General features: G+C 44.9%; 1 protein-coding gene across 6 annotated transcripts in view; it reads left to right on the forward strand.

Moving 5' to 3' along the window:
• The window catches only part of GRB7 (growth factor receptor bound protein 7), a 265,456-nt gene extending 249,821 nt beyond the window's left edge, over window positions 1–15,635 (forward strand). For all 6 annotated transcript variants that reach the window (XM_056549221.1, XM_056549218.1, XM_056549220.1 and 3 more), the window contains 3 exons: window positions 259–346; window positions 3,552–3,645; window positions 14,890–15,635. In XM_056549221.1, coding sequence (XP_056405196.1) covers window positions 259–346; window positions 3,552–3,645; window positions 14,890–15,036 — 329 coding nt within the window. In that variant the 3' untranslated portion in view covers window positions 15,037–15,635. The remainder of the gene's footprint in view (window positions 1–258; window positions 347–3,551; window positions 3,646–14,889) is intronic.
• Window positions 15,636–27,897: the final 12,262 nt, after the last annotated feature.

Below are 27,897 nucleotides of genomic sequence, written 5' to 3' on the forward strand. Positions count from 1 at the left end.
CCATAGACATTCTGTGATAAATCTGGGCCTATGGGCTTTAATTTGAGGCAAAATTCCGCAAGCGGAAATTCTTCCGTGTGAGTAGACCCTAACCCTGGAGAACCCCATCAACTCTAAGCCAGTTGTCGAGGGCGATTCGGTCATGTGATCATCCCTTTCGAATACCGATGTTGATACATATGTATTCGTGACTTTCGCCTGTCTGCGATTGCATAAATTACATTGCGCTGTTTACCCATTTTATTTCCATTTTATCAGTGATACACAAGACTCAGCCGTGGTATCATGGGCGTCTGTCCCGAGATGAGACTCAGCGAATGATAATACAGCAAGGAATGGCGGACGGGTAAGACCCATAGGATCATATTGTCATCAGCCTCAGCGAGGCAGTATTTCTTCAGTAAAGGAAAGGCAGCCATTAAAGGGGTTATCCAGGAGAAAAAATTCTTTTTATATATCAACTGGCTCCAGAAAGTTAAACTGATTTGTAAATTACTTCTATTAAAAAATCTTAATCCTTTCAGTACTTATGAGCTTCTGAAGTTGAGTTGTTTATTTCTGTCTAAGTGCTCTCTGATCACACGTGACTCTGGAACCGCCCAGTTTAGAAGCAAATCCCCATAGCAAACCTCTTCTACTCTGTGCAGTTCCCGAGACAAGCAGAGATGTCAGCAGAGAGCACTGTTGCCAGACAGAAAACAACAACTCAACTTCAGCAGCTGATAATTATTGAAAGGATTAAAAAATTTTAATAGAAGTAATTTACAAATCTGTTTAACTTTCTGAAACCAGTTGATATAAAAAAAAAGTTTTTTTCCTGGAATACCCCTTTAAATAGCTTTCATCATACCTATTGTTATCCTGTTTACTGTAAACATTGCGTTCTCTAGAACAGTGGTCTTCAACCTGCAGACCTCCAGATGTAGCAAAGCTACAACTCCCAGCATGCCCGGACAGCCAACGGCTGTCCGGGCATGCTGGGAGTTGTAGTTTTGCAACATCTGGAGGTCCGCAGGTTGGAGACCACTGCTCTAGAAGCTTTGTATTTGCTGTGATGTCACTCTAGACTTGTCATCAGGACACGGATTATCATACCGAGCCTTGCCTAGCTATATATTACCTCTTCACATTAATGTATGCACACTTCCCTAATATCCCTCAGATCATATCCATAACAGCCTTATATTTCCAACATGACTGGATATCTTGAGCCCCTTGCCTTAAAGTAGTACTCCGCTGGAAAACATTATTATTATTATTATTATTATTATTATTATTATTTTTTTATTTATTTTTTTTTTAAATCAACTGGTGCCAGAAAGTTAAACAGATTTGTAAATGACTTCTATTAAAAAATCTTAATCCTTCCAGTACTTATCAGCTGCTGTATGCTCCACCGGAAGTTCTTTTCTTTTTGAATTTCCTTACTGTCTGACCACAGCGCTCTCTGCTGACCCCTCTTTCCATTTTAGGAACTGTCCAGAGCAGGAGCAAATCCCCATAGCAAACCTATTCTGCTCTGGACAGTTCCTGACATGGACAGAGGTGTCAGCAGAGAGCACTGTCATCACACAGAAAGGAAATACATTTTTTTTTTTTTTTTTTTTTTTTAAAGGGACTTCATCTGTAGTATACAGCAGCTGATAAGTACTGGAAGGATTAAGATTTTTGAATAGAAGTCATTTACAAATCTGTTTAACTTTCTGGCACCAGTTGATTTGAAAGAAAATGTTTTCCGGTGGAGTACCCCTTTAAGAAGTTGGGTAAAAGTACCTATAGGAAGAAGTCAGGTTGCTGCAGAGAGCTTCTACCAGGATTTCCTCAACTCCGATATAGTGTGAGATATGTCACAAGATTTCGGGGGACATCTTAAAGGGAACCAATCATCAGATTTTACCCTATATAACGCTTGGTAAAGCGTTATATAGGGTAAAATCTTTATTTTCACCATTCCCGGGGGATGCTCCTGCCCCCAGGGATGGTGAAGATATGAAGTTATAATCTAGTCACCGCCGCCGCCGTAAGTAGTCACCTGGGCGGGGAGCTCTTCTCATCTACTCCCGTTCTTCGGCCGGGAGCGACGCCCCCTCCGCTTGATTGATGGGCCGCGTCATAGTTCCGCTCACTGAACAGACGGAGCAGAGTGATGACGCGGCCCATCAATCAAGCGGAGGGGGCGTCGCTCCCGGCCGAAGAACGGGAGTAGATGAGAAGAGCTCCCCGCCCAGGTGACTACTTACGGCGGCGGCGGTGACTAGTTTATAACTTCATATCTTCACCATCCCTGGGGGCAGGAGCGTCCCCCGGGAATGGTGAAAATAAAGATTTTACCCTATATAACGCTTTACCAAGCGTTCTATAGGGTAAAATCTGATGATTGGTTCCCTTTAAAGCGTTACTGTCATCTGAAACAACTTTTGGCATGTTGGTCGGACATGTTGAGAGTTTAGACTGCACTGGGTCTCAGTCCTGACACCCACTGAGTTTTAAGCCAGTGAAGTGCATGTAGTGTTCTTCACTGCCTGGTGGGCCGCCAAATCCGACTCACTCCCTACATTATAGTCTATGTGGAATGAGTTTGGGTTTTAGTGACAGCTGGGGAGTGAGGCACTCACCATCCCACTGGGTTTTAGGAGTGAGTCCACGTGCGATCTTAACTTTTGATTTCTGGACAACCTGTCAAAAGCAGCACTACAGCCAACGGCTGTCCGGGCATGCTGGAAGTTGTAGTTTTGCATCATTTGTAGGTCCATAGTTTGAAGAGCACAATCATAAATGCTTGAGATACAAATAACCCCTTTAACTAGGTTTACGTCATTCTGAGGTCATGACCAACCCTGTTAGGCTGCATTCACACCACATTTTTGCAATACAGTTCCCGTATCAGGTTTTTGATGAAAAATGGATTCCTCAAAACCTGACTAAACTGTATCAAAATGTGTGTATAAATATACGATTAAAAACCGTATATGGTTTAAAAATTATGTCCGGTTGCATCCGTTTTAAAGAAAAAAACTTATATGTTTCTAACTTTTCACTCCATTATGAATAAAGTTTCACTTGTTTGATTGAAATTCCAAGAAAAAAAAACTGTGCAAAGTCAAAAATCGTATGGTGAAAACTGGATGGAACCGTACGCACATACAGTTCTGTACGGTTCCCATTGACTCCCATGTAAAAAAAAAAAACATATTCAGTTTAATACCGTTTTTTCACCCGGACCAAAAACCTTGGTAGGCTACGGTTTTGGGTACGGGAAAAAAACTGACAAAACCGTACAGGATGCAAAACGGATACAACCGGATACATCTTTTGGCATACGGTTTTCAATGGAGAGTCGCTGCATACGGTTTTCACATTGAACACGTATACGTGAACTGTGCTGCACATACGTGGTGTGAATGCAGCCTTAGTTGGACCCCACCAATCACTAGTCTGTGGCATATCCTATTATATCGTATGAATACCCCTTTAAGACATCGCATTTCACTGGCTCCAGAGAACACATTGTATCCCTTTCATAAACACTTCTCGCTTTGTCTCTTTTGCAGAGTTTTCCTAGTGCGAGAAAGCACAAGAAACCCCAAAGGATTCGTCCTGTCATTGTGTCACGTACAGAAGATCAAGCACTACCTCATCTTACCGGTATGTGTCTGAGCTCAGCGCAACCGGAGAACAGGGGCTGCAGCTCTGCAATGTGTCCAGCGGCCGCAGAGTCTATTGAGCTTGTTTTACCACAGTCTGATTGATAAGACTTATGTAACATGACAGCAATTAATTCTTTCCCCGCTGTCAGATAAGCCTGTGATAATGATTTCATTATACTTTATTACAGGCCTTTTGACCTTTTTTATCACTTGCAAAATCTCATTATTCCGATCCTGCTTTCCTGTGCACCTTCCTGTCCCGGTGCTCAATCCATTTCACACCCATAAATATCTCTTGATCCGCATTATTAATAGATAATCATGTATTTTTTTTTTGTGCTGTATGTGTCAACAACATACACTTAGGGCAATGGTCTCCATTCTGTTGCAAAGCAAGAGCTAGGCAGTAGAGTCCTGCATTGGGATTGGGAACCTGCGGGACCCAATGAAAAACGCACTGGCTGGAATCAGGCTGCTGCGGGCGGTCAGGTGCTATGCCTGCGGGTCCTGCAAACTAGGGGTGCCACCGACTGTTTTAAAGTAGCCGTGGCGCCAGCAACCTGTTTAGGACCAGCAGCATGGACCGTGGTCACTTTAAATCAGTGAGCTGCGGTAGCTGCCAGCACTGACGAGTGACGCCCCTGATGTCGAGCTGCGGAGTGGGAGGACGTCACTTATCAGTGCAACGCAGAAAATGCTGGATCCGCCGAGACCTTGCACCGGAGCCCACCAGAGGACACAGGACAGGTGATAAACAGCAAGGGGATCAAAGGGGAGGTGGGGAGAGGAGGGAGGTGGGATTAAAAATGGCATAGGGAGTGTGGGGGGGGGGGGGGGGTTAAATGAAAATGGCACAGGGGGTGGGGGTTAAAATGGCAAAGGAGGGATCAGGGGGGCATATTAGCAGAAAGGATTGGATAAACATGGTAATGGGAGAAGGCTTGAGTGGACCACACACCTTGCGGGCATGGGCAGAGATGGTCAAAAATCCAGAGGGAGCATTTAAAAAAACAGTCCCGTGCAGGGCTCTACTAGGCAGTTAGGGCATGCTGGGAGTTATAGTTTTGCAACAGCTTAAGAGCCACAGGTCGGAGAGAACTGACTCAGAGTATTTCCATTACTTACAAAGATCAAATGGTTGTCCGTAGGAGCATATTCTAAGTTTTTGTTGCATTGTGATGGTGTTACTGCAGTGTCCCACTGTGTGTGTTTACGCTACATCTTGGTTGTTGGACAGGTCACCCCTTTCCCTATGTGCACTTTTATTGTTCATGTACTTTGCAGTCTACCTGTCATTGACATTGCCTGTCTGTAATTTATGCTCTGTGGATGTTTCTGCCACCTAGTGGCTATCTTTTGTTAGAGTCAGAACAAGAGACTTTTGAGGAGGTTCGTCAAAACCTTGCCCATAACAACCAATCAGATTGCTTCTTTTTATTTTACAGAGGCCTTTTTAAACATAAAACAAAATAAATCTGATTGGTTGTTATGGGCAATGGGCAACTTTTTCTCTGCACAGTTTCCATAAATCTCCCTCTTTATGTATTTACCAGTGGCCATACATTTTCTATTACAGTTGGCCGAGTGACCGTTACCTCACTCGACCTCCCCATACAAATGATTGTTTAGAATGACCAAACGTTCATGAGTTTCTTTATGGTGGAAGGGGCAAGCCACAGCCGGACAGTTGTCATGCTGGCTTTTGGCTCCAAGAACAATGGGGTCAGGTGGTAAAAATCCAACTCGCCTGATGCTTCTCTCCACCAACACATGACGTTGGTGGAGAGAAGCATTAGGCACGTTGGATTTTTACCACCGGGGGTACCATCATGGGGCTTCCTTACACCTTAAGACACCTTAAGACTGGCCCAATCTGTGTACTAGTATAAGGTGTTTGGGCACTTATAGACACCCACACTGGGATGGAAAGCCCTAGATAGTGAAAGGTCCCTGCTCAGTCTCCAAATCCCTCTCAGCCCTATGGGAGGAATTACTTTTTCTGAGGGAAAGGAGTTTAGTCTAGAGTAGTGTAGAAAGAGACCCTGGGTAACAAGGGATTAAAGCCCAATGGAGACTTTAGTTTGCCCGGGAGCACCAGACCTAGTCTAAAGGGTTTTACACTCCTCTGTCAGAGTGGCCGTGACTGAGAGGATCTACATATTTCTAGTCAAGAGTGCCACTAACCTCGAAGGCCACACTATCAAGAAGCCAGTGAAAAGAAGTTGTACAAGTACTCTACTGTACTCTAGGGCCTGTTGGGCTTCAGGCCAGGCCTAGTCATCAGAGTAGCCGAGAGGTCTACACTTTAATTGCCTGCACCCTGCAGCTTTTTCCGGTGTAGATCTCGCGTCTCCAGACCTCTTTGTTTCCGGGACTGGAGACGGGACGTTACGCCACGCCCCCTCGTGATGTCAAGCCCTGCCCCCTCAATTCATGTCTATGGGAGGGGGCGTGACGGCCGTCACGCCCCCTCCCATAGACATGAATGGAGGGGGCGGGGTGTGACATCACAAGGGGGCGTGGCGTAACGTTCCGTCTCCAGTCCCGGAAACAAAGAGATTTCCGAGACTGGAGACGCAGCCCGGCATAGAATGTGGCTGCTGCACGGAGATCGCGGGGGGTCCCAGTGGCGGGCCCCCGGTGATCAGACATCTTAACCCCTATCCTTTGGATAGGGGATAAGATGTATTTGGCCGGAATACCCCTTTAACAATACAATGACCTTTGTGTTCATTTATGAGCTGAATTCTATTGTGATGATGTCACCATAGCCTGTCCTATAATTTATAAGCCATGATGCTCTTTTGTCCTAATGTCACAATAGCCTAGATTTATGAGCTGTGTTTTATTGTAGTGATGTCAAGGTAGTGATTGTTTTTAGGCAGTGCTCTGTTGTCATGATGTTGCAATATGTTTTCTTTTAACCCTGGGCTGTCATTATGTCGCAGACAGCTGTGTCCTTATTTTTATACTGTTATACTAATGCAGCATTTTGTTGAAGTCATAGTTATATATATAAAAAAAAAAAGAATCCATTAAAGGGGTACTCCGCTGCTCAGCATTTGGTGTCATGCCCCGCCCCCTCGTGACATCCCGCCCCCTCAATGCAAGTCTTTGGGAGGCGGCGTGATGGCCACCCCACCCCCTCCTATAGGCTTGCATTGAGTGGGCAGGGCAGGACATCATGAGGGGGCGGGGCTGTGTCATCACAATCCCCTGGTGCAGTACAGACAGGTAGTGCAGGTGACACTGATGACAACCATACTTACCTGGCCCCTTTTCCGTGCTCCGGTTCTCCCGCTTTATTATATTCCGGGGCCAACTTGAAGCATGGGAAGGAGCTTTCTGACATCACCGCTGATGTTTGCTAGTAACGGGACCAAGCAAAGAAGCCACAGCGGTGACGTCAGAAAGCTCCGACATAGCATTGCATTGATCAGTGTTTTCGGTGCTCGATTGCTCCAGCCTGGATCTCAGGCGATCAGTCACCGATCGGACGCCGAGGAGGAAGGTAGGGACCCTCCTCGCATCCTCTCAGCTGATCGGGACACTGCGGTTTCACCGCTGTGGTCCCGATCATCCCGACTAAGCTGTCGGGATGTATTTTTTTTTTAACATTTTAGACAGGCTATCAACTTTGATCTAAGGGCTTATTACCGGACATCACTGCAATCGGTGATGTCCGGTATTATCCACGGGTCTCGGCTGTTACTAGGTTATATCGCAGGAGCGGGCGCAGGGCATACAGGTACACCCTTTTTCCTTAAAAGGTTAATAAATCAATCATCACAACATCATGTGGCAGAGAGTTCCATAGTCTCACTGCTCTTACAGTAAAGAATCCCTTTCTGTGATGATGGTGAAACCTTCTTTCTTCTTAAAGGAGTAGTCCAGTGGTGAACAACTTATCCCCTATCCTAAGAAAAGGGGATAAGTTTGAGATCGCAGGGGGTCCGACCGCTGGGGCCCCCTGCGATCTCCTGTACGGAGCCCCGACAGCCCGCGGGAAGGGGGCGTGTCGACCTCCGCACGAAGCGGCAGCCAACACGCCCCCTCAATACAACTCTATGGCAGAGCCGAAGCGCTGCCTTCGGCAATCTCCAGCTCTGCCATAGAGATGTATTGAGGGGGCGTGTTGGCTGCCGCTTCGTGCGGAGGTCGACACCCGCTATCTGGCCGGAGAACCTGGCCCCAGCGGTCGGACCCCCCGCGATCTCAAACTTATCCCCTATACTTAGGATAGGGGATAAGTTTTTCACCACTGGGCTACCCCTTTAATGTACAGGATTCCTCCTTGATAACTCTTGCTTTCATTCATAGGCTGAATTCTATTGGGATGACATCACAATAGTGTTTTTTACTAGCCTATTTTGTTTATAAGCTGTGTTCTATCGTGAAGTCACACAATGGCCTGGATCATTGCTGTGTGTTCTATTTTGTTGATGTCACAATGGTCCATCTGGTACATTGACTGTATATCCTGGGCTCTATTGTGATAATATCACATTGAACTGTGCCTTAGTTTGCCTCTTCTATTTTGACCCAGATTTACTAAAACTTTTACTACTAAAGTTTTATTAGCTGAATGACACCTTTAGGATGGTCTAGAATTCAGATGCACTTTTCATGCACTTTTTACAGATGCAATGCTTTTTGGAAGAGATCAGGCTTCTCTTGACATGGGGGGGGGGGGGCGGTTGTGTGCAAATTATGTCAGAATTCTGGAGCATGCGCAATAGTAAATTTGTGATGTCATAGTAATATTATTAAAATGGGAGTATAACAGTTCACATCCATCTATTATACACGTATATAATGTCTATACAGTAGCTGCATTAGGGTATGTTCACACTAGGTATAGTGGACTTCCTCGCAAAGAATGAACATGTTCTTTCCTTGCGCGGAACAATTTGAACGGGTCTCGCGGAAGACCCATTCACACTGATGCTAACGTTGACTGTACGGGTATTCTGCAGTGTGAACATACCCTTAAGATTTCATTTTCCTGGTCTTAAATGGTAAATATATCCAGTCTGAGCCTTATACATCATGACAACATACAATGGCCTGTAATATAAGACAAAGATATCATAGACACATACTCAGGCTCTCTCTAGGAATGTGGAATGAACTTTGGTGCCTTGAGCAGTTTTGAGGATTATCAATTGAACCCTTATGACACCAAACACATCTTCCTGACTTACCAAACTACACTTTTTTATACTTAGAATCAATGGCCATAAATTTTGTTCTATTTTTTTTGTTTATTCTACTGAACGATTTCTTTTTGGTTAAAGGAGTAGTCCAACGGTGAAAAGTTCTATACAGTTAGCAACAGTTTTAAAAGTTATATAACTCTGCAATATACTTACTTAAACCAAGTGGAACGGAAAGTAGCTTTTTTTCCTGGTTTTCCTTTGGACAGGAAGCGCTGCATAATTCAGCATGTCGACCCACGCATTCTCTTCACCCGCGGCCATTTTGAGGTCGGCTCGTCATTTCTCTCTTCTCTGCTGCCCGGCCCATTCATTATACCCTCTCCTCCCCCTGTACAGCCCCTCTCCTCCACAATGCAGATTGGCTCTGTAGTCAGAGCCAATCACTGATGCTTCGCTGCGCAAGCGCAGCATACTCTAACCCCTGAAAAGTTCTGACCGCAGAGCCCGAGGTCTGCAGGAGATAAGCCACGCCCCCTCACCCCCCCCCCCCTCCCGGAGGATGGAGAGTGCAGCTCTTCATAATACAAGACAGTGCAGAGGGAGAATGAGGACTTACACCAGTGGTCCTCAACCTGCGGACCTCCAGATGTTGCTAAACTACAACTCCCAGCATGCCTGCTAGGAGTTGTAGTTTTGCAACATCTGGAGGTCCGCAGGTTGAAGACTACTGACGTACACAGCTCCTTCACTCCCCTGCTCTGTGTTTTCCCCGTGAAAACTTGAAACCTCCCTGTGATAAATGAGGTAGTGTGTAGACAGAGCTGGGGGAGGGGAGGGGCTGTGTCCGTCCTCATTCTCCCCCTGCACTGTCTTCTCCAGTGAAAAAATCCAACCCATGGCTGCTCTGTGTGTCCTATGTAGACAGAGCAGGGGAGGGAAGGAGCTGTGTACATCAGTGGTCTTCAACCTGTGGACCTCCAGATGTTGCAAAACTACAACTCCTAGCAGGCATGCTGGGAGTTGTAGTTTAGCAACATCTGGAGGTCCACAGGTTGAGGACCACTGGTGTAAGTCCTCATTCTCTCCCTGCATATTATGCATCTTGTATTATACATCTTCTTGTATCTTTTTATGTCAGGATAGCGCAGCTGATTGGTGGTGCTATGAGGACTGTGATTGGTGATGCTATGAGGACTGTGATTGGTGGTGCTATGAGGACTGTGATTGGTGGTGCTATGAGGACTGTGATTGGTGGTGCTATGAGGACTGTGATTGGTGGTGCTATGAGGACTGTGATTGGTGATGCTATGAGGACTGTGATTGGTGGTGCTATGAGGACTGTGATTGGTGGTGCTATGAGGACTGTGATTGGTGGTGCTATGAGGACTGTGATTGGTGGTGCTATGAGGACTGTGATTGGTGGTGCTATGAGGACTGTGATTGGTGGTGCTATGAGGACTGTGATTGGTGGTGCTATGAGGACTGTGATTGGTGGGCACTAGGAAGGGCAATGACTTAGCATAGTAGGTCGTGTTAGAGGACGGCTTGGGGGCGTTTTTTTTATTGTATGGGGGCGTAGATTATGTTTGGTACTTGGGAGGAAGTCGGCTGTGTGAGAGTGAAAAGGATCATGGGAGCTGAGCTCCATAACCAGGAAGTACAGGGATTTTCACTGCAGCATATCTCACAAATGGGAGCGGTCAGACAAATAATGAAAAGTGCTGTGTGATGATGGAGGCAAGGTCTACATTGTGGCAGGTACTTAATTTCGTTTTTTTTCACTATTGGATATCTCCTTTAAGCAAACTAACAGATAATTTCCAGCGATTAGGTCAACCCTTCTACTTGTAATGCTCCCATAGACCCTCATTCAAAGGAAAGTTGTGAACAACCTTTGCCATACGACCACCAACCTACAAGAATCATAGACCCCATTTGGGACTTTCTTTAAAAAAAAAGTTTGCCTTTACCATCCATATGGAGCTGTTGGATTCGGGTCCTTTTTTTTTTTTCAAGGCCTATATTCTGTAGCTATAGTAGATAGTCCCTGCTGCTTACTTGTCAACGGTGAGCCCAGAAGAGACTGCCCCTTTGATATTCTAAGGGCAATGTCTTAGTCTTTGATTAGTAGTGGTAACCACCACAGTCTAGCCACACAGATGCCGATACTATCAACACCAATAGACAGTGAACAGGGGCCTTAAAAAAAAAAACTGTTTCTTCTAAACAGCTGCTCCAAATGGATTTTAGAAGTGCAGGATCTCCTCCTCTGTGTATACAGTGTATATAGATATATAGAAGTGCAGGATCTCCTCCTCTGTGTGTACAGTGTAAAGACATAGAAGAGCAGGATCTCCTCCTCTGTGAACAGTGTATAGAGACATAGAAGTGCAGGATCCCCTCCTCTGTGTGTACAGAGACATAGAAGTGCAGGATCCCCTCCTCTGTGTACAGTGTATAGAGATATAGAAGTGCAGGATCTCCTCCTCTGTGTATACAGTGTATAGAGATATAGAAATGCAGGATCTCCTCCTCTGTGTGTACAGTGTATAGAGACATAGAAGTGCAGGATCTCCTCCTCTGTGTATACAGTGTATAGAGACATAGAAGTGCAGGATCTCCTCCTCTGTGTCTACAGTGCATATAGATATAGAAGTGCAGGATCTCCTCCTCTGTGTCTACAGTGTATAGAGACATAGAAGTGCAGGATCTCCTCCTCTGTGTGTACAGTGTACAGAGACATAGAAGTGCAGGATCTCCTCCTCTGTGTGTACAGTGTATAGAGACATAGAAGTGCAGGATCTCCTCCTCTGTGTACAGTGTATAGAGACATAGAAGTGCAGGATCTCCTCCTCTGTGTGTACAGTGTATAGAGACATAGAAGTGCAGGATCTCCTCCTCTGTGTGTACAGTGTAAAGAGACATAGAAGTGCAGGATCTCCTCCTCTGTGCATACAGTGTATAGAGACATTGAAGTGCAGGATCTCCTCCTCTGTGTGTACAGTGTATAGAGACATTGAAGTGCAGGATCTCCTCCTCTGTGTGTACAGTGTATAGAGACATAGAAGTTCAGGATCTCCTCCTCTGTGTACAGTGTATAGAGACATAGAAGTGCAGGATCTCCTCCTCTGTGTGTACAGTGTATAGAGACATAGAAGTGCAGGATCTCCTCCTCTGTGTGTACAGTGTAAAGAGACATAGAAGTGCAGGATCTCCTCCTCTGTGCATACAGTGTATAGAGACATTGAAGTGCAGGATCTCCTCCTCTGTGTCTACAGTGCATATAGATATAGAAGTGCAGGATCTCCTCCTCTGTGTGTACAGTGTATAGAGACATAGAAGTACAGGATCTCCTCTGTGTGTACAGTGTATAGAGACATAGACGTGCAGGATCTCCTCCTCTGTGTACAGTGTATAGAGATATAGAAGTTCAGGATCTCCTCCTCTGTGTACAGTGTATAGAGACATATAAGTGCAGGATCTTCTCCTCTGTGTACAGTGTATAGAGACATAGAAGTGCAGGATCTCCTCCTCTGTGTACAGTGTATAGAGACATAGAAGTGCAGGATCTCCTTCTCTGTGTGTGCAGTGTATAGAGACATAGAAGTGCAGGATCTCCTCCTCTGTGTGTGCAGTGTATAGAGATATAGAAGTGTAGGATCTCCTCCTCTGTGTACAGTGTATAGAGATATAGAAGTGCAGGATCTCCTCCTCTGTGTGTACAGTGTATAGAGACATAGAAGTGCAGGATCTCCTCCTCTGTGTGTGCAGTGTATAGAGATATAGAAGTGCAGGATCTCCTCCTCTGTGTGTGCAGTGTATAGAGATATAGAAGTGCAGGATCTCCTCCTCTGTGTCTACAGTGCATATAGATATAGAAGTGCAGGATCTCCTCCTCTGTGTGTACAGTGTATAGAGACATAGAAGTACAGGATCTCCTCCTCTGTGTGTACAGTGTATAGAGACATAGACGTGCAGGATCTCCTCCTCTGTGTACAGTGTATAGAGATATAGAAGTTCAGGATCTCCTCCTCTGTGTACAGTGTATAGAGACATATAAGTGCAGGATCTTCTCCTCTGTGTACAGTGTATAGAGACATAGAAGTGCAGGATCTCCTCCTCTGTGTGTGCAGTGTATAGAGATATAGAAGTGCAGGATCTCCTCCTCTGTGTGTGCAGTGTATAGAGACATAGAAGTGCAGGATCTCCTCCTCTGTGTGTGCAGTGTATAGAGATATAGAAGTGTAGGATCTCCTCCTCTGTGTACAGTGTATAGAGATATAGAAGTGCAGGATCTCCTCCTCTGTGTGTACAGTGTATAGAGATATAGAAGTGCAGGATCTCCTCCTCTGTGTGTACAGTGTATAGAGATATAGAAGTGCAGGATCTCCTCTGTGTACAGTGTATAGAGACATAGAAGTGCAGGATCTCCTCCTCTGTGTGTACAGTGTATAGAGATATAGAAGTGCAGGATCTCCTCCTCTGTGTGTTCAGTGTATAGAGACATAGAAGTGCAGGATCTCCTCCTCTGTGTGTACAGTGTATAGAGACATAGAAGTGCAGGATCTCCTCCTCTGTGTGTACAGTGTATAGAGACATAGAAGTGCAGGATCTCCTCCTCTGTGTGTGCAGTGTATAGAGACATAGAAGTGCAGGATCTCCTCCTCTGTGTGTACAGTGTATAGAGATATAGAAGTGCAGGATCTCCTCCTCTGTGTGTACAGTGTATAGAGACATAGAAGTGCAGGATCTCCTCCTCTGTGTGTACAGTGTATAGAGATATAAAAGTGCAGAGCCCGTGTGTGCAGTTTATGGTAAACACCATTGACATTAGGATCCACCTACTAGCTCTTGGAGAACTGCAATTTATAGATGAAGCCTGCAGAGCAGAAATAAGGTGGAAAAACATATACAAGTTATATAATGGCCAGAAATAGTGCTGCTTCTCATGTACACACACTTTTCTTGAAAAGTCACCTGAAATGACCGGTACTCTTTAAGTGACATTGCAGAAAATTAAACAAACCCTCGTGCAACTTTAAAGCATTTCAGTAATGAGATGGTACCATGTGTGCCACCTCAGCCCATCAAGCTAGTCCAGTATGTACTCTGCTACATAGTGATTTGCTGTCATACAGCTAGCCCTACATAAATGGCTGTCTTTGTAATACATGGACTGCACATGTTCAACAGAATGGGAGCAGCAAATGTCATAACACCTAACGGGTCATCTATTTTATGCTGGCTTACTATAGTCCCAATTTGCCACCCAAAAATGTACATTGGCATGAACTCTAAATTTCCATGATGCACATATCAATCTTAAGGCATTAGGATTAAGGATTGAGGGTTTAGGTATTGTAACTCAGCTCACAGCTTTTGCATGAGCTGTCTCTAGGCACAAATAAGGCTCATAGGCTTTATGGAAAGTAAAAGTAGATGTCATTCAATTGATGAATATTTATGGAGCCATTAAAGGGGTACTCCAGTGCTTAGACATCTTATCCCCTATCCAAAGCATAGGGGATAAGATGCCTGATCGCGGGGGTCCCGCCGCTGGGGACCCCCGTTATCCTGCACGCAGCACCCCAGTTTAAATCAGTCCCCGGAGCACGTTCGCTCCGGGTCTGATTACCGGCGACCACGGTCTGCCCCTCAATGCAAACCTATGGGAGGGGGCGTGACCGCTGTCACGCCCCCTCCCATAGGCTTGCATTGAGGGGCGGAGTGTGACGTCACACGGGGGCGGAGGCGGGACATCACACACCGCCTGCCCCGTGGTCACCGGTAATCAGACCCGTAGCGAACATGCTTCGGGGAATGATTTTAACTGGGGTGCTGCGTGCAAGATAATGGGGGTCTCCAGTGGTGTGACCCCGCGATCAGGCATCTTATCCCCTATCCTTTGGATAGGGAATAAGATGTCTAAGCACCGGAGTACCCCTTTAACATCTATTAACAGTACTGTATGTTGTTGGGGATAATGCCAAGATTTTAGATACTTACGCATGTTTATACACTTAACAGTATACAGCAAATTTATATTGAACACATATTTGCTTATTTTTTTATTTCAACTCTAGTGTGAGGAAGATGGCAAACCTTTCTACTCAATGGATGAAGGACAAACCAAGTTTGTAGACCTTATCCAGCTGGTCGAGTTCCACCAGATCAACAGGGGTATCCTACCATGCACCCTCAAGCACTACTGCACTTCTGTAGCATTGTAAAAAGGGTATTGATGACTACGAAAGCAAGGACAGAACAGACCTTTTGGAGAAAGCAAATTACGGATTAAGACGAATGTTTCCACAAGGTGATCGATGCGACGCTGTGTAAGAGTTGGCACGAGTTTCGAGCTGGGATTTGTAGATTACCGTTTGATTGTTACTGTGTGGATCCAAATCCTCGCCTGAGCGGCTGACGTTGTATCAGGAAGCACATAGTCAATAAGCTAAAGTTTTTTTCTTTGTGATGTTATCGCCTTCGCAAGACTGTCAGGTGACAGCCCAATGGCATTTAGTGGCTAAATTCCAGTGGAAAACAAGCTTTCCGTAATCTCCTACACCCTCTGAGAGATGGCAGGAGAAGAGCGCCCTAACTGGGACGGAATGTTAAACGGTGCATCTGTTGCTGAGGGCACTGTACTGTAAATATCTACAAGGCCAGTTCATTGTCAAATATTTTATATAAGAAATCGTAAACTATATTATATTTTTTTCCTCTATTTTCTCTTACTTTGTACAGAATTCTCTTAATACAATCTACATATGAAGAGGAGCAGTTTATTTATATGTATCCAAAAGTGTCACAATAATAAAAACAAAATGTTCACTACTCTTTGTAAAGTTTACTTAGAATGAATTTAGTTGTCGGCATTAGACTGCGTTCACACTGGGCCAGATCCATCATAGTGTGGATCTAAATTCAATCCAATAGCAAATCATTTACAATAGGGTCCATTGGGGTTTTCCTTGTTTTCGCAGCAAAACAAAGCTGTGTGCTGGGCTCTTGTTCCCATCAAAAGTCATGGAACCCCTAACAGAGGCTCCGACTGGCAATTTGAATAGAGCCATAAAGTGTTACCGTCATTTGGAAAACGTTTGACATGTCTAGTTTAGATCACTTTTGGTCCCAAGACTGCAATCGTGAGTTAGAACTAAGAATAATGCGCGGCAGTGCTCTATACTTCCTATCTGGCCTCTCCATCATAGAGTCTATGGGAAAGAGTCAAAGGTTGAGTGACAGGTTAAAGGGGTACTCCAGTGGAAAACAGTGGTGCCAGAAAGTTAAACAGATTTGTAAATGACTTCTGTTTAAAAATCTTAATCCTTCCATTACTTATCAGCTGCTGTATAATACAGAGAAAGTTGTGTAGTTCCTTTCTGTCTGACCACAGTGCTCTCTGCTGCCACCTCTCTCCGTGTCAGGAACTGTCCAGAGCAGGAAAGGTTTGCTATGGGGATTTGCTTGTACTTTGGACAGTTCCTGACACATATACAAACAAAAAACCTCCGGAGAAAAGGGCTGGATCACAAAGGGTGCTGGAAGTCAGGTTAGAGTATTGCACATCTATTACCCACAATGCTTACCTGGTTCCCAGCGCCCTTTGTGATCCAGCTGCACAGGAGGCTTGGAGTGGCTGCAGGGTCCCGACTACGGCTTACATGCTATTTCCAATGTTGTACTTGGTTGTTCGGGGAGCAGTTACCATCTTGAAAATATCATCTTTGGTATTTAACTATATTACACCACGGATCGCTGTATTTCTCTTTTATTGTAGTTGCAGTTCCTGACACAGACAGATGTCAGCAGAGAGCACTGTGGTCAGACTGGAAAGGACTACACAACTTCCTTTGGAGCATACAGCAGCTGTAAAGTACTAGAAGAATTAAGATATTTAAATAGGAATATGTATGTATAAAGAACAGAAAAAAAGAGAGCAGGCACGCTCTAAGTGCAGCAATTTCCAATTTGAATTCACATAGAATAGAAATGGCTGCATTTAAAAAAAAATGAAGCAAAGGATGGGGAGATTGCAAACTCACCTCTTAGTGTTGTGCTGCAGGCACAACACTGTGATGCGCATGAATGAGTGTATACACTCAGGTAGAATCCTTGTGGTAGCCTTGTGTCCTATTCCCGATCATCTGTGATGCCGGTCAGGCAATCTGTAGTATGGAGAGAAATTCGGAATCTTCCCCTCGCTGGTTCGGATTGTAGTTCGGCGCAACAATGTAGCTGCCTGTCACAAATGCACGGAGGGCAGCAGAGGTATATCCAAACTGATTTTATTGGTATATTAAAAGCATAAAAGGACAACGCGTTTCCCAAGGAACTCCTTGCTTCGTCAGAGCCTGACGAGACCTGAAGAAGCAATGGGTTCCTTGCGAAATGCGTTGTGCTTTTATGCCTTTAATATACCAATAAAATCCGTTTGGATATACCTCTGCTGCCCTCCGTCCATTTGTGACAGGCAGCTACATTGAGACGCCGAACTGCGATTCGAACCAGCGAGGGGAAGATTCTGAATTCCTCTCCATGCTAAAGATTTTTAAATAGACATAATTTACAAATCTGTTTAACTCTCTGTATCGGTTATTTTGAAGAAAAAAAAAAATTCCACCAGAGTACCCCTTTATGTGACAGCCGAGGAGTAGGTGCACGCTGCCGCACACTTTACCCAACTGTAACTTGCAGTCACTGCAGTGTGATCTACACTTTTGACATGTCTCGGCAACATGTCAAATGTTTTTTCCAAATGACAGTAGGGCTTTAAAGGGGTATTCCAGGAAAAAACTTTTTTTTATATATCAACTGGCCCCAGAAAGTTAAACAGATTTGTAAATTACTTCTATTAAAAAATCTTAATCCTTTCAGTACTTATGAGCTTCTGAAGTTAAGGTTGTTCTTTTCTGTCTAAGTGCTCTCTAATGACACGTGTCTCGGGAAACGCCCAGTTTAGAAGCAAAACCCCATAGCACACCTCTTCTAAACTGGGCGGTTCCCGAGACAGGTGTCATCAGAGAGCACTTAGACAGAAAAGAACAATATTAACTTCAGAAGCTCATAAGTACTGAAAGGATTAAGATTTTTTAATAGAAGTAATTTACAAATCTGTTTAACTTTCTGGAGCCAGTTGATATATAAAAAAAAAAGTTTTTTCCTGGAATACCCCTTTAAAGTCTCCCCATCACACATCAGACAAACTAAATTAATTAATTAAATGTTTTAATTAATCGGGGTCTTTTTAGATGTTGCCTCGAGAAATGCATGGCAGGGAACTTCACTCCCTGGCTGACCATGATCTCCCTTCAGCTCTATTATGAGTCTATAAAGCCGTCCAAAGCAACTGGATGGGAAATAGTAGCCAACGGGGGAGTGAAGAGCGCTACCTCATTCTACTCTTGTGATATCAGTTAGGTCCAGAGCACTCGGACCCTGAACGATCCATATATTAGACATGTCTATCTGACATGCAAAAAGTTTTCCAAAATGACAGGGACACTTAATGGCTCTATTTATATTCAATAGCCTCTATTAGGGGTTCCATTGCTTTTGATGGAAGAAGAGAAGGAAACATCAAAGGGATTATCCCGAGATTATAGAGTACCTGTCATGATGTCCGGAAGCAGGGTAAGTATAAAACTCACGGGAAGTCTCGTAGGCCGAGACTTGCCTTCAGATGACGCGATCGGGAAATGTATGTCCAGAATCCCATGGAAGTCTATGGGAATTCCATAAATACAGTACTACTCCTTAAAGGGGTTATCCGGCCAAAGAGCTCTTGAAAAGCTCTGTTTCCGAGACTGGGGACATGACTTAATGCCACGCCCCCTCTTGACATCATGCCATCCCCCCCCCCCCCCTCCATTCATGTCTATGAGAGGGGGCGTGACCGCTGTCACGCCCCCTCCCATAGACATGAATGGAGGGGGGGTGTGACGTCACAAGGGGGCGTGGTGTTACATCATGTCCCCAGTCCCGGAAACAAAGAGCTTTCCGAGTCTGGATACCCAGCCCCGGGTGCTGCACGGAGATCGTGGAGCACCCCCGATCAGACATCTGATCCCCTATCCTTTGGATAGGGGATAAGATGTCTTTGGCCGGATAACCCCTTTAATGTGTCTAGTTTTGGGCTGCCAGATTGCCCAGGAGTTTTAAACACATTCTGATGCTGGTCGTCATAACAGGTACTCTTTAAAATGTATCACCTGTCTATGGAAGGAAAGGGGAGAACCTTATCCCTCGAGCAGCAGTGCACATGCTCGACCACTGCTTTAGTTCATCGCTATGGGACTGCCAAAAATAGCTAAAATTTGAAAAAAATGGCTACTTTCTTCCAAAAACATCACTACATCAGTCAAAAGGTAGTGTGTGGTATTTCAGCTCAACCTCTTGTACTTCAATGGTGTGGCACTGTTTTTGGAGGAAAGTAGCCATATTTTTCTAGCTTATGACGTCATAGCCCCACCCCTCATGACCTCACACCCCGGTCCGTCAATGCAAGTCAATGGGAGGGGGCGTGAGTCAATGGGAGAGGGAGACAAGTTGCTGCCAGACACTTCCAGACAGCTACTTATCTCTTGGCACAACAAAGGATCAGTCATGTTTATATCTCCCCATCACCTGCCATTGGTCAACATTTGAAACACCCTCATAAACATTTGGCTGTCAGTGAATATGTATGGGTAGCTTTAGACTGTCACCCACTCACCATGTGTGGCAACGCTCCCCATACAGGTAACCAAACTTTGTTAAAGGGGTACTCCGGAGTAGGAAAAAAAAGTTTTAAAATCAACTAATGCAAGAAAGTCATACAGATTTGTAAACTACTTCAATTTTAAAATCTTAATCCTTCCAGTACTTATCAGCTGCTGTATGCTCCAGAGGAAGTTGTGTAGTTTTTTCCAGTCTGACCACAGTGCTCTTTGCTGACACCTCTGTCCATGTCAGGAACTGTCCAGAGCAGGAGAGGTTTGCTTTGGGATTTACTCCTGCTCTGGACAGTTCTTAACATGAACAGAGGTGTCAGACTGGAAAGAACTACACCACTTCCTCTGGAGCATACAGCAGCTGATAAGTACTGGAAGGATTAAAATTTTTATATAGAAGTAATTTACAAATCTGTTTAACTTTCTGCCACCAGTTGATTTGAAAAAAAAAAAAAAAATTCTTCAGAGTTCCGCTTTAAATCAGCCCAATGAGTATAAGGTGAGAAATTAGAACCGTCTGTAAATTTAGGGTATAAAGATGTGAATCAGGATGAGGAGACCCTAGATTTTGGCTTTGTTCCCAACTGCTGTGAACTTTGCTCATGTTCTACAATAGGGGATAAGATGTCTGATCGCAGGGGTCCTGCCACTGGGGACCCCCACGATCTCTACTGGGGCAACCCAGACATCCGGGGCACAGAGCGAACTTTGCTCCATGCCGGATGACTGGCAATGTGGGGCGGAGGATCATGACGTCACGCCCCCTCCCATAGACTTGCATTGAGGGGGGCGTGGCAGGGATGTCACGAGCGGGGTGCGGCCGGACGTCACGGGCCTCCGGTGCTGCACCTGACGCTCTAAACGAACGCTGAGTGCAGCACAGAGATCGCCGGGGTCCCCAGCGGTGCGACCCCCGCGATCAGACATCTTATCCCCTTCATTTGGATAGGGGATAAGATGTCTAGGGGCGGAGTACCCCTTTAAAGAAAGACGTGCATTATGAGCTACAATGTCCCTGCCGCTATACACATACTCCAGGTGAACCACACACAAAAAGTTACCCCAGGGCAACCTAATGATTAATTCTACTAATTCTACAGCTAAATAAATAAAGAATTGTAAGTGTTTGTATGAGCGGCAGTTCCTAAGAAGATGACCCTCTGTGCCGGTCTCTCCTGGACTTGTCATTGTCCTACTTGGCTCTGTACTTCTCTGACAAGATAATCTCCTAAACTTTTCCCTCACATGCGCAACATAAGACTATTACGCGGTCCAATTAGCCCCTTTGAGAAAGTAGCAGCACTGCGAAATCCACACCCCTTCTTTACGTACCCCACCATCACTGTAGTGTCCTGTAAAGGAGCCCACCGCTCGTGTAGGTTTATAGGATCGATCCTCGTACTGTGCTTATCACTGGATGTTCCTCCGGGATCGGGCTGGCACTGGCGGTGAAACTGGCGCAGGATAGGCAGCAATGATTTAAAGGTGAGTATCACCGGAGCATTGTGACGTCACGGCCCCGCCCCCGTGTGATGACACGCCCCGCCCCCTCAATGCAAGCCTATGGGACTGATTCTAACGGGGTGCTGCATGCAAGATCACGGGGGTCTTCAGCAGCGGGACCTCTGCGATCAGGCAGGATAGGGGATAAGATGTCTTGGCGCCGGAGTACCCCTTTAATTACACTTTTTTTCTCCTCACATTTTCAATGGTCTCTTGTGCTTCTAACTTCTTTAAAGTATACCTGTCATCAACAAAAACTTTTGATATAATGTAGATAATACTATTATATGTATATTTGTAATATACATTGATTTAAAAATGCTGTCCCTGCAGTTATTGTCTGTGTGTCTCTATGAGGAGTCCAAATACAGGAAGTGAGGGCGGGACAAGCAGGGATCTGTGCAGGCTCCTGGCTTGTCAATCATCCTTGTGTGAGCCGGGGGAATGTCTCAGAGCCTCAGTGCACAAAACCCTTCTTGTCCTCAGTGTACAGAACCCTGCTTGTCCTCGGTGTACAGAACCCTGCTTGTCCTCGGTGTACAGAGCCCTTCTTGTCCTCAGTGTACAGAACCCTGCTTGTCCTCAGTGTACAGAACCCTGCTTGTCCTTAGTGTACAGAGCCCTGCTTGTTTTCAGTGTACAGAGCCCTGCATGTCCTCAGTGTACAGAGCCCTGCTTATCGTCAGTGCACAGAGCCCTGCTTGTCCTCAGTGCACAGAGCCCTGCTTGTCCTCAGTGTACAGAGCCCTGCTTGTCCTCAGTGTACAGAGCCCTGCTTGTCCTCAGTGTACAGAGCCCTGCTTGTCCTCAGTGTACAGAGCTCTGCTTGTCCTCAGTGTACAGAGCCCTGCTTGTCCTCAGTGTACAGAGCCCTGCTTGTCCTCAGTGCACAGAGCCCTGCTTGTCCTCAGTGTACAGAGCCCTGCTTGTCCTCAGTGTACAGAGCCCTGCTTGTCCTCAGTGTACAGAGCCCTTCTTTTCCTCAGTGTACAGAGCCCTGCTTGTCCTCAGTGTACAGAGCCCTGCTTGTCCTCAATGTACAGAGCCCTGCTTGTCCACAGTGTACAGAGCCCTGCTTGTCCTCAGTGTACAGAGCCCTGCTTGTCCCTCCCTCACTTCCTGTATTTGGACTCCTCATAGAGACACACAGGCAATAGCTTCAGGGACAAAAATTTACATATTTTTTAACCAATGTATATTACAAATATACATATAATATTAAAAGTTTTAGTTGACGACAGGTACACTTTAATTATAGGGGTATTCCAGGATTTTTTTTTTATTTGACTATGCTACTGGGGCTCTTAAGTTAGTGTAATTCATAATATAGTGTCTGTACCTGTGTTTGATGGCTGGTCTGGCAATTCTTATGTGATCTGCCTCAATGTTTATTTTTAGCAGCATACAAAATGAGTGTCGTCTCAGGTTTTCCCAGGTTGCAGTGCGGCCCGAGACATTACATCAGTAGTCATGTGTTCAAAGGAGCCTGTCTGCTTCAATGGGTGGAGCGACCGCTGGGTGGGGAGGGGGGGGAGATCATTCTCTACAGGGCTGCAAGGAAGTGTTCCAGGTGTGCTTCAATGGGTGGGGTGACTGATGTGTGGGAGGGAGAAAAGTGACCTCACACTTACAAATAAGGGAACCTGGGACTTTTAGTTGGAGGAAGGGAACTCCAACAGGAAATAGCCATTTCACAAAAAAGAAAGCAGCAGTGTTATAGTGAATTCATAGCACAGATCCTTCCTAAGCATGTCCATTACTGTCTGGCAGGTAAGTACTAAAGTCACCTTATGGAGGAAAACTCCTTTAAAAACCTATTGTCCAAATAACGGCAGTGTTACTCCATTTACCCAAATTGGTTCACATTATAAAATGCCTCTATACAAATGCTAGGCTGCAGTCGGTTACATAATGGTAACACGCTATCTTGTTGATTGATGTTGGTCATTTTACTCTAATATCTCATGTAAAAGACAATGTGGCTCCATGCAGCGGGTTATCTGTCACTTTCCTATCATAAATTACCTTTAGCGTTATAAAACATGACTGGTCCCATTAGCGGGATTACATTATCAGAAACTGATACCGTTTGCAAACTCAAGGAAGTCGTATTTACAGCCGGAGAGCAACATTTACATTGCATTACGAAGCTTCTTGGCGGGACTCTGCTGACCCCTAATGGTGATCTAAGGAAGTTTCTCAAACATGGCAGCAAATAAGGCCTCAGAGTTTGTAGCACAGCCAAGGAGGATACATTGCATCCGGCTGTATTATGGGTTTGTGAAGGCTACGCAGCATAATACAGCACCCAGAGAAATGTACGGGGCCCTACTGTACTTAGGACCAAGATTTCATATTGAGGCCTAGTTTTTTTCTGTCGGATTCCTATAGGGGAAATTTTTTCCTTAAATGGCCACTCTCATTAAAAAAAAATTTGCTATTGCACTCCTTATGGTAAAAAAAAAATCTTTCTAATATACTTTGTTTAAAAAAAAATTAATTGTCTAAGTTTTATTTTTGTTTAAAAAAAAAGCTGCCACTAGGTGTCTCAGTACTTGTCCAGAGCACATTTCCCCCCATCTCTTGCACAGACTTTGGACTGTGCAAGAGAAGTCCAAACACAGGAAATACAGTCTGGAGTGCTGAGGGGTGTGTGTGCAGCCTTAGCCAATCATAGCTCATCTCACATTGAACTGCTGTGGGCTGTGTATAGCAGAGTGAGGGAGGAAGTTCTCTCCTGTATGGCTTCAGATGATGTCACGCCTGCTGGGGAACGCCCCTTCCCAGTCTTTGAATCTGACTGAGACTGAGTAGAAAATACAGAGCAATATCCAGGTAGAAAACTAACAAATAATAAAAATAAAGGCAGGGGGTGGTTTATCATGATGGGGCCAGTGACCTGGGAGGATTACAAAATGTAACAAGATCATGAGAGGTACTCTTTAAGGGTAGAGTCACACCTGCCGTATTTTGCTGCGTATTTTGCTGCCTATTGACTTCAAAGGGAGGGAAGATGCGCAGCAGCAAATATGCAGTAAAATACGGCACATGTGACCCTTCCATAAGAGTCTATTATGTATAGTATCCTGCGCATATTTGATGCACAGGATTTGATGCTGTGTTCAGTCAGTTACCATTGAAATCTGCATCATAAAATCTGCGCAGGATACTACTGTATGTGTGATTACACCCTAAAGGGTCAGCTGTATTTGTTGCTAAGAGCTGCAGACACTGTTGGATAGATGTAAGGGGACAAAAACAAACTGCACCTTTCCTACATATAGAATGCATATATATATATATATATATATATATATATATATATATATATATATATACTGTGGGGGAGATTTATCAAAACCTGTCCAGATGAAAAGTTGCCCATAGCAACCAATCAGATCGCTTCTTTCATTTTTAACAAGGCCTCTGCAAAATGAAAGAAGCGATCTGATTGGCTGCTATGGGCAACTGGGCAACTTTTCATCTGGACAGGTTTTGATAAATTTCCTCCTGTGTGTGTATATATATATATATATATATATATATATAAATCCAGAAAACAGCAGCACCTAAAATTGATTTAAAAAAATGTGGAAATTTATTCCATTATTCCAGTGCAAAAAAGCAGAGCAACGTTTCCGCAGCCTGAGGCTGCGGAAACGTTGCTCTGTTTTTTTGCACTGGAATAATGGAATAAACTTCCAAATTGTTTCACAGTTTTGGGTGCTGCTGTTTTCTGGATTTCTATTGAGAGTGGAACCACTAACCCGGGCTCCCTTACAGCATCCACCTTTGCCAGAAGTTCTTCAATAGGTCGTGCTGCTCTCCTTGGTATATATATATATATATGTGTGTGTGTGTAACATCAACACTGGTCAGACAATTGTCTATGCACAAGATAATACTGTCTACACAAGCAGCAAATATAACCCTACATGTCACCATACTATCTGACCAAATCCAATAAACTGAGACCAGAATTACTGATCATACCAGTAAAAAAAAAAAAGATCAGCACCTCCAAACAAAATAAAATACATGTACAAGTGCCCACAAGTGACAAATACAACTGCTATACAATCACCACCACTACCGCTGACTAATGACTGACTAAGGCCCCACTACAAAATTCTCCGTTTTTAAACATCCGTATGAAGTTCCGTCTGAAAACCAGCTGAAAACGTCAGTAACAAAATCCTATACGTCCGTTAGAAATTCCCATTATAGTCTATGGGATTTTTCTACTAGCCGTTTGAACCCGTTATAGTCCGTTATAGTTCATCGCGGGGACGATTGTAACGGGGTGCGGCGTGCAAGATCATGGGGGGTCCCCAGCGGCAAGACCCCCGCGATCAGGCATCTTATCCCCTATCCTTTGGATAGGGGATAAGATGTCTTAGCGCCGGAGTACCCCTTTAAGTGTCCAGGGGATGTTCCCTAGTACAGCAACAGCCCAGGTAAGTCCAGCCCATGTCCTCTTTATCCCTGCCCCAGAGCCTGCTCTAATCCACCTAACCCTGTTTGACTGACAGCCAATTAATAAGGGGGACTTACCTGGGCTCCTCCTGTGTTGGGGAACGCCCCCATGGGCACTCAAGCCTAATTTGCATTATAACAAAATGACTTTATAGATAAAATAAAAAGTATTCCAAGAATCATGATAACTAGACCAATCTAAACAATGGGCTTATTTATACCCCTAGTTTTCTGTTAAAGGGGTTCTCCACTATAAGGTGATTTTAGTACTTACCTGCCAGACAGTAATGGACATTCGTAGGAAGGATCTGTGCTTGTCTTGGAGCAAAATCACTGTGTTGTGAGATTACCATATCTTTTTGCGAACTGGCTCTTTCCTGTTGGAGTTCTCTCCCTCCAACTACAAATCCCATCATTCCTCGTTTGTAAGTATGAGGTCCCTTTTCTCTCTCCCACATATGAGCCACCCCCACTACCCATTGAAACACACCTGTGATCCCTTTCATGCAATAGTCCAGTGTTTTCTAACCAGGGTGCCTACAGCTGTTGCAAAAACAGACAAAACTACAATTCTTGCAGAATGATCATCCTCCCACCCAGAAGACACTCCACCCTATTGAAGAACAGACAGGCTCCCTTTTAACACCTGATTAGTGATGTAATGTCTCGGGCGGCACTGCAACCTGGGAAAACCTGAGACGACAGTCATTTTGTATGCTGTTAAAATAAACATTGTGACAAAGATCACATAAGAATTGCGAGACCACCATGAAAACACAGGTACGGACACTATATTATGAACTACACTAACTTTACAGCCCCTGTAGCATAATCAAATAAAAATAAAAAATCCCGGAATACCCCTTTAACAGGTCTGCTTTAAAGGGGTACTCCGGCACTTAGACATCTTATCCCCTATCCAAAGGATAGGGGATGAGATGCCTGATCGGGGGGGGGGGTCCTGCCGCTGGGGACCCCCGTGATCTTGCACGCAGCACCCTGTTAAAATCATTCCCCGGAGTGTGTTCGCTCCGGGTCTGATTACTGTCGATCACGGGGCCGGAGCATTGTGACCGTCCCGACTCCGCCCCCGTGTTACATCACGCTCCGCCCCCTCAATGCAAGTCATTACTGTCGATCACGGGGCCGGAGCATTGTGACGTCCCGGCTCCGCCCCCGTGTGACATCACGCTCCGCCCCCTCAATGCAAGCCATTACTGTCGATCACGGGGCCGGAGCATTGTGACGTCCCGGCTCCGCCCCCGTGTGACATCACGCTCCGCCCCCTCAATGCAAGCCTAAAGGCTTGCGTTGAGGGGACGGAGCGTGATGTCACACGGGGCGGAGCCGGGACCTCACAATGCTCCGGCCCCGTGATCGACAGTAATCAGACCCAGAGCGAACACGCTCTGTGGAATGATTTTAACAGGGTGCTGCGTGCAAGATCACGGGGGTCCCCAGTGGCATGACCCCCGCGATCAGGCATTTTATCCCCTATCCTTTGGATAGGGGATAAGATGTCTTAGCGCCAGAGTACCCCTTTAACATGTTTTTTTGGGTCTACACGTATCTGCATACATATCTGACCTCATGATCGCTTTCAGTACAACTACAAGGACACCAAAAACGATTCATCTTGATAGTGAATGTAACGCCAACATGTCAACCACACTGTGGCCTAAGATCTCTATGGCGGCACTAACAGGGCGACATATCAGGTTCTCCATAGAGCCCAATAGGCGGTGTGCCACAAAATCTGCTCGGTAGCTGATAGCAGCCTTTACCCTACAAGACGAGAAACCACAGGAAAGCAATACATTCCTGGCTCATGTGTAAGATGGCCATATTGGTAAATCGTGTGGTAGTGCCGCTCCAAAGACTTCCCAAGTGATGTCTGTAACGTCAGTCTGAATGTCTGAGAGTCGCGCAGGAAACAGATGATGTCTGATGTAGCGGTTTTCTGGGTTAACTGCAGTTTTTTCCATTCCACGCTGTATCTACATCTGCAAACCAACAACTCACCAATACGGATGTATTATCACAAAGTAGAATGGCCCAGGTCACATGACTTTTGCACAATTTTTTGTGAAGGTCCAACCTTTATAGTGTACCTGTCACTTTAAAAAAAAAAAAAACTTTTCACATATCCTAGAAACATGTCAAAAGTTTTGATCCATCAGGGTCTGATTGTTCTTTTTCCCACATAATAACCCCCTGTAAATTGATGGGGGGGAAAAAATAAAACAATTCCAGAATTGCTGTTTTGAGTCATCTTACCTCCAAAAAGGTGGCTTAAATGGGTACTCCGGTGGAAAACAATTTTTTTTTTAAATCAACTGGTGCCAGAAAGTTAAATAGATTTGTAAATGACTTCTATTTAAAAATATTAATCCTTCA

This window comes from Hyla sarda, chromosome 12 (assembly GCF_029499605.1).
Source record: "Hyla sarda isolate aHylSar1 chromosome 12, aHylSar1.hap1, whole genome shotgun sequence".
In the NCBI taxonomy this organism is placed as follows: Eukaryota; Metazoa; Chordata; class Amphibia; order Anura; family Hylidae; genus Hyla; species Hyla sarda.